The sequence below is a fragment of the Anabrus simplex genome, chromosome 3 (assembly GCF_040414725.1).
Source record: "Anabrus simplex isolate iqAnaSimp1 chromosome 3, ASM4041472v1, whole genome shotgun sequence".
NCBI classification, from domain to species: domain Eukaryota; kingdom Metazoa; phylum Arthropoda; class Insecta; order Orthoptera; family Tettigoniidae; genus Anabrus; species Anabrus simplex.
The window spans coordinates 38,746,754-38,759,646 of record NC_090267.1 but is presented as its reverse complement, the minus strand read 5'-3'; the positions used below and the strand labels follow the sequence as shown (position 1 = coordinate 38,759,646).

General features: G+C 40.6%; 1 protein-coding gene across 1 annotated transcript in view; it reads right to left on the bottom strand.

Moving 5' to 3' along the window:
- rdgA (retinal degeneration A) overlaps positions 1 to 12,893 on the bottom strand; it is a 570,411-nt gene that overhangs the window by 241,907 nt on the left and 315,611 nt on the right. Inside the window, exon 3 of the mRNA XM_068226570.1 lies at positions 6,451 to 6,654. Coding sequence (XP_068082671.1) covers positions 6,451 to 6,654 — 204 coding nt within the window. The remainder of the gene's footprint in view (positions 1 to 6,450; positions 6,655 to 12,893) is intronic.

Sequence of the window (12,893 nt, the reverse complement as noted above, 5' to 3'; positions counted from 1 at the left end):
GACCTCTACAGCCGTTTCGCCGTGATGAACCAGACAGACAGACAGACAGACAGACAGACAGACAGACAGACAGACAGACAGACAGACAGACAGACAGACAGACAGACAGACAGACAGACAGACAGACAGACAGACAGACAGACAGACATGAAAGCTAAAATCCACTGATATGGTCTAGAGTTGACCTAAAACGGATAAATATCTGAAAAATTGACAAAATAAACGAAATTACAGGCAGCGGACCCCTACAACTTTATTTATATACATAAGCATAGGCACGTTTATAAGTGCAGACCTTTATGTTGAGAAGTACTGTTTTTCAACGGTACGCCATATCGACAAATGGATTGTGCCATCAGACAGCACGTTTAGTGTTCTACATGGTTGGTCCTACGACATTTTCTTGTATCTACTATATTTATGGGTTAGATTGAGTTAGAAACATTGCATGGGTTGAATTATGGGTACAATCTTCACACATTGCTTTGTTTTTCGGATACTTACGTGGCAGATGGAATCATAAAATTTGGCTAGCGGATTGCTACTGGTGGTACCAGGATGCGTCCCCAATTTTATGATTCTATCTTTCTTATAAGTGTGTCAAACTATAAAATATACGTATAAAACGCTCAAAATTAACCTAAAATTGAAGAAAAAATGAAGCTCTATCTAACGTATAAGGGATAGAGATACGACAAAAAGGTCATAGGACCAAAGTTGTAGATCTGTCAAAATTGAGCGGCGAATGTGTTGTCTGTTTCGAGATAAGACTTACCGTTTAGCTACCAATTACCCCGAAACGAAGGCCTGCACCGTCATTAAAATTGTCTCCATATTTCGATATTTTCGGGGCCAGAACATTACACAATTGAAAATTTTGGAATTTATCCTCAAGGGAAAGAGAGTCCACTTTTCGGGATTAACACTCGCATTCATACGGAAAAATTAACGAAGAAAGTTGACATTAATTGAAGATGGGCCTAATAACTGAGGACGGCCGGATTGGACAAATATGTAAATACCAAGTGGATGTATTGGAAAAATGAAATGTCCCTCACTAAACGCATTTCAGAAAGCGGTAAGAGAGGAAAAATTTAGGCATAGGGCTTTTTAGATAAGAAGATGACTTACGGTGTTACCACTTAAGCCTAAAGATGCAAAGCAGAGGCAAGAAATAAAAGGAGAGAACGGAAGTAAAAGAGAAATACAGTAAAATTAAAACAAATGCCATCAAACACCTTACGGTGCGAAACAATGGCCTACAATCCGCAGTACTGTTCAAATATGAACAGCCTCCATTACTGCTATTCGAAGAAGATGATAATAATAATAATAATAATAATAATAATAATAATAATAATAATAATTTCGTGTGGTTATTTCTAGCCGAGTGCAACTCTTGTAAGGTAGAACCTCCCATGAGTGGGCGGCATCTGCCATGTGTAGGTAACTGCGGAGGATTTATGCGTGGTGTGTGAGAGTCAGGGATGTTGGAGACAGCACAAACACCCAGCCCTAGGGCCATTAGAATTTACCAATAAAGGCTAAAATACCCGACCCTGCCGGGAATCGAACCCGGAACCCTCTGAACCGAATGCCAGTACACTGTCCATTCAGCCAACGAGTCGGACATTCGAAGATGCAAATATCCCGCAGAATGGCAGACTGACGCCTCTCTCGTCTTTTACCTAACTACCAACCAGGAGTTTACAGGAATAATGACGAAAATGGCATTACGTCACTTCCCTGCCGGCAAACAGCCAGAGACATTGCCATGGTAACCGGTAGGTTCGTTGTCGGTCACTCAATGCAGAGCATGAAACCAGCATTTGAAGAGTAAGTTAAGTTGTGTACATTACACAAGTTGTTTAAAATGAAGAGGAGTTTCACATACGGTCTTCGGATTTTACAGAAAATCAGAGAAACATCAGAAAATGAGAGTAAACTGAAAAACAAAACAAAAAACTGTCCTGGTTTTCGTGTAAACCCCCAGTCTATTCAAGGATTTTCTTATTATATGCTTATCTAAACCTGCTCCTGGATGAGTATATCTAAATATGAAGTTTGGTCGAGATCTATACAGCCGTTTCGCTGTGATGGTGGAACAGCCCGACAGAAATAGACAAACAGATGGACAGACACGAAAGCTAAAAACCACTGATACGGTCTTGAGTTGACCTAAAACGACAAAATATCTGAAAAATTGGCAAAAAATGAAATTACAGACAGCAGACTCCCTACAACTTTATTTATATAGATTTATCAGACGATCACGTATTATCGTGCAAGAATTTATTTCTGAATTTATCACTACCGGTACTTATTTTTAAAGGACTGAAATGTAAGTTATACACGTAATTTATATAATATATAATATCGTGGATTGTATAAACAATAATTAATTCCAATAGCTGCCTCTGTGGATCAGTGGTAGAGTGTCGGATTCCGGATCCCAAGATAGCGGGTTCAAACCCGGCAGAGGTAGCCGGATTTTCGAAGGGCGGAAGAAAGTCCATTCCACACTCCATGTCGTACGATGTCGGCAAGTAAAAGATCTCTGGTGATACATTTGGTGTTTACCTGACAAAATTAATCTCAGCCATAGACGCCCACGAGAGTTTCGGTTTACTCGGTCTGCTATCTAGTAGGCCTAGAGTAAAACGGAATGTCGAAATTGACGAGCAGACAGCCAGATGGCGTCAAATTGAAATGTCTGCACACGGTAGCTGGGGCCATACGATTATTATTATTATTATAATAATAATAATAATTATTATTATTATTATTATTATTATTATTATTATTGCCCACAGGATAATGGCCAACAGAATGAATGATACCTATTTTCATTCCACTGAACAAGAAAAAAAAAGGATCGACTAGAAACTGCTGTATCACACCATTGCTCTACCATCCTACGCAAGTAATATCATTTTATATATCATCATCCACAGACTGAAGTCTTTCATACAACCTCAAACGCCATAAAACAAGCTAGTTTTATTGAAGATGATCATAAATGTTAGGAAGAAACTACATCAGTCAAATCTCTTGTACATCTGCCGCTTACCCTACGGTATTCACTTTGTTTCAAACTTCAGCTTTACATAGCTTTCATTCCTGACTACTATTTCCTCCGGTAACAGTCAGCATATCTCCGTGAAACAAGTTTCATCTTAAAGTGATCATCAGTAGACTAACTAACCCAAAAGTTTAATACACTATATTAAAGTTTCTTTTGAAGGTGTGTATGTTAGTTAAAAGACACAAAAAGAAACAAATATATCTGTGAACCCTAGGCTATATGGATTGTAATTAAGTAGTTAAGTTTTGTTAAGCCCCATATTAAGTCAGTGGTTCTCAAAATTCGACAGACCGTGGCCCAGTAAATTACTATTTTTATTTTTTATAAGACGAGGGTCCGGTCCCTACACATTAAGTCGTGAATACGTCTCCATTTTTTTGAAGTTCATTCATTTAACTCTGTGACCTTGGGGTGGATGAATCACTAGTTATTGCGTCACAGTCACCTTCAATACGACATTTTATAATATTAAAATTAAGCAGAGCCTCTTGTGTTTGATTCATATTGGCATTTACACCTGTACGCCTATTACTTAAAAAAGAACCACGGCACACGAGTTTGAAACAGAAACTTACATACTGTAATAAGAATTTGCAAAGAGACAGTATTCACTATGAAAATTTATTATCAAGGCACAGAGTTCCTTGAGCTATATTGTAAGTGAAACTTTTTGTTTATTCTTCCCAGTTAATTAGTCTCTGCCGTCTGCAACACAGATGTAATTTCGTCCAGTTTTGAGAACATAGAATTCGCCGTCCAATATTATAATCGGTTTGTAGACAACTTTTATGACTCGTATATTCCGTTTTCCGAATAATGAAAGATGTCTATGCCTGAAAATTCCCGATTGTTCAAAAATAAGTGGCTTGGTCACTGGCACGTGCTACATAGATATTATTATTATTATTATTATTATTATTATTATTATTATTATTATTATTATTATTATTATTATTATTTAGTTAAGTTTTACTGTGTAATTTAGAGTTTAAAGATGACCTGGGTCTATACTTTTCAACACAATCACGAAAAATTGTCTCCTAAGAATATTTCCACTATAAATTATTAATTACTTTCGCTATTTTTGATACCAATTGATTTTTCTTCGTTGCTTTTTCATTTATATTTAAATATTTTAATTGTGCTACTCCATTGTAAATATCTATTTCAATGTGGAACTCTATAATCCAGCATCTCGCTGTTTTGGTTTCCCAAATAAATAAATAAATAAATAAATAAATAAATAAATAAATAAATAAATAAATAAATAAATAAATAAATAAATAAGTAAATAAATAAATAAATAAATAAATAGGTCCGCCTCTGTGGTGTAGTGGTTAGCGTGATTAGCTACCACCCCCGGAGGTCCGGGTTCGATTCCCGGCTCTGCCACGAAATTTGAAAAGTGGTACGAGGGCTGGAACGGGGTCCACTCAGCCTCGGGAGGTCAACTGAGTAGCGGTGGGTTCGATTCCCACCTCAGCCATCCTGGAAGTGGTTTTCCGTGGCTTCCCACGTCTCCTCCAGGCAAATGCCGGGATGGTACCTAACTTAAGGCCACGGCCGCTTCCTTCCCTCTTCCTTGCCTGTCCCATCCAACCTTCCCATCCCTCCACTAGGCCCCTGTTCAGCATAGCAGATAAGGCCGCCTGGGCGAGTTACTGGTCATTCTCCCCAGTTGTATCCCCCGACCCAAAGTCTGAATCTCCAGGACACTACCCTTGAGGTGGTAGAGGTGGGATCCCTCGCTGAGTCCGAGGGTAAAACCGACCCTGGAGGGTAACCAGATTACGAACGAACGAAATAAGTAAATAAATAAATAAATAAATAAATAAATAAATAAATAAATAAAATAATTTATCACAGCTTGGCACTTACGTGGCATGCTCCGTATAAGTCGAAAGCCTGTTCGAGGTCTTGGAGAGTCTGTGATGGAACAGGACGCTCACGAACACTTCTTTCAAGGCTATCCAACACGTGCTCGATGGGATTAATATCGGGACTCACTGCTGGCCATTCCATCTCTTGAATGTCCAGTTCTCGAAAGACAGCTCTGGTGATGAGCCCTGCCATTGTCGTGCATGAGTACGAATTCATGGCCAACACCGTATGCAGCAACCAACGCATGCTGTAGCAGTATCTGCTCGATGTACCCCGCAGCGGTAAGATTACCACGGACGACGACAAGATCCGTACGGCCATTAATACTGATGCTACCCCGCACCATCACAGAACCTTGTCCGAATCATTCCTGAGCAACATTTGGCATGTATTGCTCACCACGGCGTCTCTATACACGTTAACGTCCATCACGCTGTGTTAGGGAAAATCTGGACTCGTTTGTGAACAACACAGGTCTCCATTGGTGAAGTTGCCAGTTGACGTGGGTACGGGCAAACAGAAGGCGAGCTGCGCAATGTTGCTGCGTTAAACGGGGCACTCGAACAGGACGTCTGGGTCGTAAGGACACTTCTCTTAACCTGTTCCTTACTGTCTGGTCAGACACCGTGACTCCAGTGACCCTCCTGAGGTCTTGTTGCCGTTCTCTGGCAGTTGCTGAACGACGCCGCTACCCACAGATGGTCAGATATCGGTCATCCTGTGAGGTTGCCATGCGTCCACGACCTTGTCCAACCCTCCTTGTGAACTGGCCTGTCTCAATGTAGCGACTCCACAAGCCTTGAATAATAGCTGACGGAGATGTACATTGAGATCCTCAGCAACACGACGAAAAGTCCATCCTTCCTGGATCAAAGTGACGGCCCTTGCGACCTAAACCTCGTTAAGATGTCTCATGGGATGTGCTGGTTTACGTACAACGTGCTCAAATGACCGCAGTAGTCTGTGTACCTCACAACGACACACGGACGCACTGCTATTCACTTTGTTTTGAGGGTTCACCTGACATTTTAATGCATGGCTACGCCTACAGATGGAGTATAACATCGATTTGACATACCCTGAGTAGCTAAGGTCTCAAGGTATGCTGTAATACCATTGGAACCCCATCTATCAAATTAACGTTCACATACCAGACATTACAAAACATGTTCCCCTATTTTTTTTGAACTGTGTACTTTTGTATCGTTTGTAATGAAAGCAAAAATATTATGTATCAGCAAATCCTGGTCATGTGTGTATAGTATAATCCTCGGCGCTTTTAATACAATCGTTTATTAGGACAACCGAGTAAACAATCTGATTCCTGTTCAGAATAACTATTTTTATCCTGCTGTGTACAACTCATGTAATAAAAGCGTGTGTGCAGAGATGCTCTGATATACTTTCTTGACTTAGTTGGAAGCATTAACCAGTTCGTCAACATCCACGACTTGATGAATCACTTCAGACGCAGTCACACTTACCTTGCCGCACTGCTTACACTTGCCCTTCTGCGAGCGGCGGTGAACCCAGTGGTGGTGGATACACGTCTGCTCGCGATACTGCCGCACCCCTACATCTCTAAATGTAGGTTTACACGTGAAGCGGATGCGGTCCATTAGAACACCGATACAACTCGAGTGGGCGATGATCTTGCACGCCGAGCACTTCATACGTGGCCCGTGTTTCTGGAACACAGAAAAAGAATTCCAAGTTAACATGGGAGACGCACACTACCTCTCATAAAACTCTTATAGCTCAACAAGTAGGAATACCACTAGTTATTAAGTACACTGCTCTTCTTCTAATGAGAGTGAGCACGTAGATTCAGAACACATTTAAAATTACTATGTGAATTTAAACATACTAAAAGAATATTCTTCATGTTTAAGGTACGAGGGAAAAATCAAGAGTGGGTTCGAAGCACATTGTCGACAGCCCTGAAGGTAGTTTTCCGTGGTTTCCCATTTTCATACCAAGAAAATGCTGGGGTTGTTCCTTAATTAAGGCCGCGGCCGCTTCCTTCTCACTGCTAGGCTTTTCTTTCCCATCGTCACCATAAAACCTATCTGTGTCGGTGCGACGTAAAGCAAACAATAAATAAATAAATAAATAAATAAATAAATAAATAAATAAATAAATAAATAAATAAATAAATAAAATAAATAAATAAGAAAATGATTAAATATTTTTACAGCAAAACAGAAATATATTCAAAAAACCTGGAATATACAGTACGTTTAGAAGTACATGCCTTTTGTCATCTTTGCCAAGAGATTGCAGGTGTGTGTGTGTGTGTGTGTGTGTCCTGCAGGAAAGCGTGATGGAACGTCAGTGTGTTGGCGGACTGCGCGCGAGTGTGTGGTATAGGGTGAAAGCTCGTGGTTTTCTTCGCGTGTTTTCGATATTTTACCATAGATAATAGTGGTTTATTGAATTTTGTTGAACTCTACTATAAATAGACAGCTTTTCATTGGGAGACTGCTTCGCCCAATATTTGAACAGAAATGCCCGGAAAGCTCCATTGTAGAAGCTACGCAAAATTTATAAACAGTCTGACGGCAACATATTTGTATTTAACATAATTATAGCTGATCTGTTTTTTACTTTGAGTAAACGTTGGCTGTTTTTCTACTGTAATACCAGAACAAGTAATAAATATATTTTACAAGGTAACCATGTGCATTCATGACATACTGTCTACAACCATATAAACTGAAATGAATTACTTTAATTATCATAAATGTTCAATGCATTAATAATAATATTATTTTGCTTTACGTCACACTAACTACTTTTACGGTTTTCGGAGACACCAAGGTGCCGGAATTTAGTCCCGTAGGAGTTATTTCACGTGCCAGTAAATCTACCGACACGAGGCTGACGTGTTTGAGCACCTTCAAATACCACCGGATTGAGCCAGGATGGAACCTGACAAGTTTAGTTCAGAAGGCCAGCGCCTCAACCGTCTGAGCCACTCAGCCCGTCTATTACTGTTAATTACCTTTTAATAATTGTTTCGTAGAATTTCGTATATTGCCCTGCATATTTCGGGAATAATTCATCCAAGCAGTTGCGGAGAGATTTTGCAGCTGAATTTCAAATCTTCGTAAGGTCTTTCTGAGGCCAAAAGCTGCAGCGTAGCAATGAGACGTCGTTACTGTAATTTGGTATACTGTCTCGCATTGATGTGTTTTGTTTTGCAATCAGAGGAGAAACCTTCTCCAATTATTGCTCATTCCCAGGTAATATTTGTAGTCTTCATCATCAATGCCACTCAACATTTTGGCATCACAATAATTAACTCTGTCGCGCAAGAGCGTTTTAACCCATACCTTTTTGGTGTTCTTCTCCACAACTAATATTAGTAGGCAAAGAGCTGCCATATTTTTCTTTTTTTCTACGACTTTTCATTAAGACATGCGAGATTTTTTAATGCACCGTTAACTTGACGCGAATTTGTAACAGTAAACAGAACTGAACCGACTCGGGCGAGAAATGGTATGCAGGAATGTGTATTGGCTGAACGCATCCAGCACAGTGAATGGCTAGCTTAAGGGACAGAAACCACCTAAAATCTATTGTAAGTGGTAACGATTGGGAACTACAAGTGGGGGAGAGCACAAAAGTACCCCGGTCTAGGGGACACAACGGGGGATGTGAGGGGTGAGAGGGGGAGATGGACATCTAAAACTGAAAGAAAGAAAAAGGCTACAAAATGGTAAGTTTTGATGCACTCTCAGCGAATTTCGATAGAGAGGTAAACTTTGACAATTGACCAACTGAGCAGTAATAACCGCATTTTTTGTTTGTTGATATTTTGATTCAGTACACTTTCACCAAAGGAACAATTATAAATGTATTACAATTAAATAGAAGTGCGGCTTGATTATACAACTACAGAGTCATTTAGTATTTGACTAGGGCATAGGACAGGTTTCCATTCTCCTCCTCGAAGGGGAGGAGCGGGCTAACTAGAAGGTGACACCTTATCTCTGGCCAGTATTTGACTGCACACAAAGTAACAGACACTTTTTGTAACGACACAGACACACTGACTGAGTTAGGCAGCCAAACTATCGAATGCGCGCGGCAAGAGGGTGAATCATACCTCAGTCATACCTTGTCAAAAATATACCCCTACTACCCTTCTTCACAGCACATGCTACAGGTTGTTGTACGAGTCTCCACTACTTGCTGTGGCGCTGTACGAATCGAAACCTTTCGACATTAACAGCCGGGATAATATTGACCGGGCCGTGGAGCATCTTACCAATAAGATGCAAAACGCCCGTAAATACATCCTGAATGCAGCTCGAAATACAATTAATAGCGCTAGGGGCAACATTGACAATCGTACGCCCACACAACATGGCGGGAATACGATACGTCATACCTCCCATATTAATAATAATAATAATAATAATAATAATAATAATAATAATAATAATAATAATAATAATAATAATAATAATAATATGGGACGCCGCACAGACTGCCAAGAGGACTCCACCCCTGAAATTATTAAAGACTTAATAAAAATTAAAAATGCATATCGCAAAAGATGGCAAAGATTTCGGGACCCACAGGACAGAGCGGAATGCCGCGAACTCGCTCAAGATGGGAGGAATTCTGCCGTACCCTCACTGAAAACGAATCAGATCACGAGTTCTGGCGGGTTACTCGTTCTCTGAATCGCCCCACCTCCCCCAGGCGTGCAATTCATGGCCGCAATGGATTAGCGTTCTCCCCTTATGATAAAGCTGAGGCCTTCGCTGATACAATTGAAAGTCAAAGTGTACCCCACGATCTTTCTGACGAAGACGACGACGATAACGAACCACGGGCCCGTGAAGTACACAGAAAGGTCTCATCTTTTATACAACAATGGACGCCTGACAATGACATAGCTGACGTCACGCCTGCAGAGGTCCCCAGGGTCATTAAAGATCTTAATGAGAAGAACTCTCCCGGGGATGATAGGGTTAGCAATAAAGAAATTAAATCTCTGCCCTGCAGATCAATCATCTTTTTGGCAACCATTTTTTCGGCATGTTTTAAACAGGGATACTTCCCCAAGGTTTGGGAGACGGGCCGAGTGGTCGTCCTTCCTAAACCAGGGAAGGACAGATTGTTCCCTCAAAATTACAGACCCATAACCCTATTATCCCACATCTCCAAGATACTCGAGAGACTTATTCTAAATCGCCTCAACGCTTGCTTGAACGCCCACAACATACTGCGTCCGGAGCAATTTGAGTTCCGGTCGAGGCGCAGTGCTCCACTAGCGGCGCTGCGCCTCGTGCAGTATGTCTGTGGATCATTTAACATACGGCGTAGCGTGCCAGCGGTTTTCTTCGATGTAGAAAAGGCATTTGACACCGTCTGGCACGAAAATTTAATAGCCAAACTTTTGGACCTGAATGTCATTCTAAATTATATTATCAAAATTATTACATCCTATCTCACACATAGGAAATTTTACGTAACAGAAGATGGAGAAAAATCCACCCCTCGGAGGCTCCGAGCTGGAGTCCCCCAGGGTGAAAAAATCTCCCCCATACTCTACGCCCTATACGTAAAATCTACCCCAGTGGCAGGGAGTAGAAATCCAGCAGTATGCGGATGATATAGCTGTTTATGCCTCTAGAAGGAGAAACAGAGATACCATCTCCATATTGCAATCTTGGATCTCTCTGTTCGACAAGTGGTGCCTTCGGAACAGAAAATAAATGCTGGCAAGACCCAAGCAATTATTTTTTCTCGACGAAGGCCTAGCCTTGGTCATCTTCTTTTACACGATACCCCCCTGTCCTGGACCAACAAAATCAAGTATCTCGGCTTAACAATGGACAGAAGTCTTATCTGGAGAGGGAACACAGAACAGGCCCTGCAACGAGCATGGGCTCGTGTGACAAACCTGGCACCTCTGCTTTATAATAGATACATCTCTACCTCCATCAAGAGAAAGCTCTATTTAGCATGTGTCAGGCCCATACTGCTCTACGGGTGCGAGGCCTGGGGCTATGTTCCCAAGACTTCTCTTTCAAAATTAGAAATATTCCAAAACAAGATATTGAGAAAGATGACAAGAGCCCCCCTTCTGAGATCTAATAGAAAGATACGCACAGAAGTCCGTATTCCGACTATTAGAACTCAGATAAATAAGCTAACCAAGATGACCAAGGCTAGAATTCTCCAAGCCCAGTCTACAGATCAGGGCATCGCATTGCTAAAACAGGTCATAAGGACCAAGAAGCCGAATACTCGTTACAAGTATCGCGGCCCTTGGCTCCTCTATGACCGGTCATAAGTAAACCATTTCGGCCTTTTCTAAATTATAATACCACCCTCTCATTAAATACCTAGAAATTACACCCTGAAAAGCGCCGTTTCTTAAGAATGATCCTTCTTCTTCTCCGCTAACATTAAATTAATTAATTTGACAACAATTACGTAGCGAAGAGGGGGTTTTCTCCTCTGACTTGTAGGCTTAAGGCCTACAAGACAGATCGCTTTCTCCCCCGCCAGTGCATGATTGCGATTTTCCGACTCATCGGCTACTCCTTGGAAACAGATGAGTAAAAGGGCATAGTTTTCGCCCTGGGACTCTCCATTTCAATGCCCACAAAAAAAAAAAAGTACGAATCGGTTAGCCGCGACGAATGACACGGTGTGCGTATTTTCGCTAAGTATTTCTTTTTCGTTCATAATTCAAGAAATTAAAGGAAAGAATTAGGTTATAAGACAACAAGGTTTCTATAAATTACTATAATTCGTAAAATTATTACTAATTATAAATTAATAATTACTAAAAATCCTATCATTTCTAATTTCAGACAGCTAAATGGAAGAAACGTTTATTTATTTACTCCACAAAGTGGGAAGGGGGCGTCTTCCCTCCCTTTCCCCCCACTAATCACCGCCACTGAATGAACCCTGTTCTGGATGGCTTCTTGCACATCCCACATACAGAGGCAGGGTCTCATTCTTGATTTTGCGATAAAAGAAGTAACTGTAAATGCTACTGCAAATTGTACCAAGCTGGATCGTCCAAACGAACGATTTCACAAATGTCTGTAACTAGTGTCTAAATTTCAACGCAAGACGTGTAACTGTATTCATTGAACCCGGTGGCAGCGGTTGGGAATTAGAGATAGATAGATAGATAGATAGATAGATAGATAGATAGATAGATAGATATGGTTTATTTTAACTGGCAAAGTTAGGGACACGTGTCCCTGTCTTACACTTAACCAGTGAAATACATAAGTAACATAAAAAATATATAAAATACTGAATAAATGAAAAAAGAGACAAACAAATTACTATGGTACTATGCTATCCTGCTGTACACAAGAACATCTATTATAATACACAATATAAATTAACATTTTGTTTCCTACGAAGAAATTAATATACAACATACAACGAATTACAATAATAATAATAATAATAATAATAATAATAATAATATAGATAAACCTACTAATATTTACAGTTAATTTGTCCAATTCCCGAAATATATAACATTGACGAATGTTACAGTTTTCGTGTGTTTACTGTGGGTGAAAAACGTTACAAAATGGGGATGGGGATAAGGATAATTATGCAGGAAACCACAGCTGAGTACTCTGGGGAGGGAACAAAACTGTATAGTAAAAAAGATGTGTGAGAATGGAGAAATTAGTATCACAGTGGGACAAATGTACAGTGATTTTCTCCCATCGGTTGGCTGGCAGGCGCGCCCAGCTTTTCGGCCTCCCGCTGACTCATCACTACCCGTTACACAGCTCAGTGGCAGCACGGGAATGCCCGCACTTCGCAGTTCAGGCCCGTGCTTAGAACGTGTATTAAGTGTTGATCTGTCGCTCCAACTGTTCTCGAGTTGTGAAGTGTGATTCGGGGTACAATTCTCATAATGCCT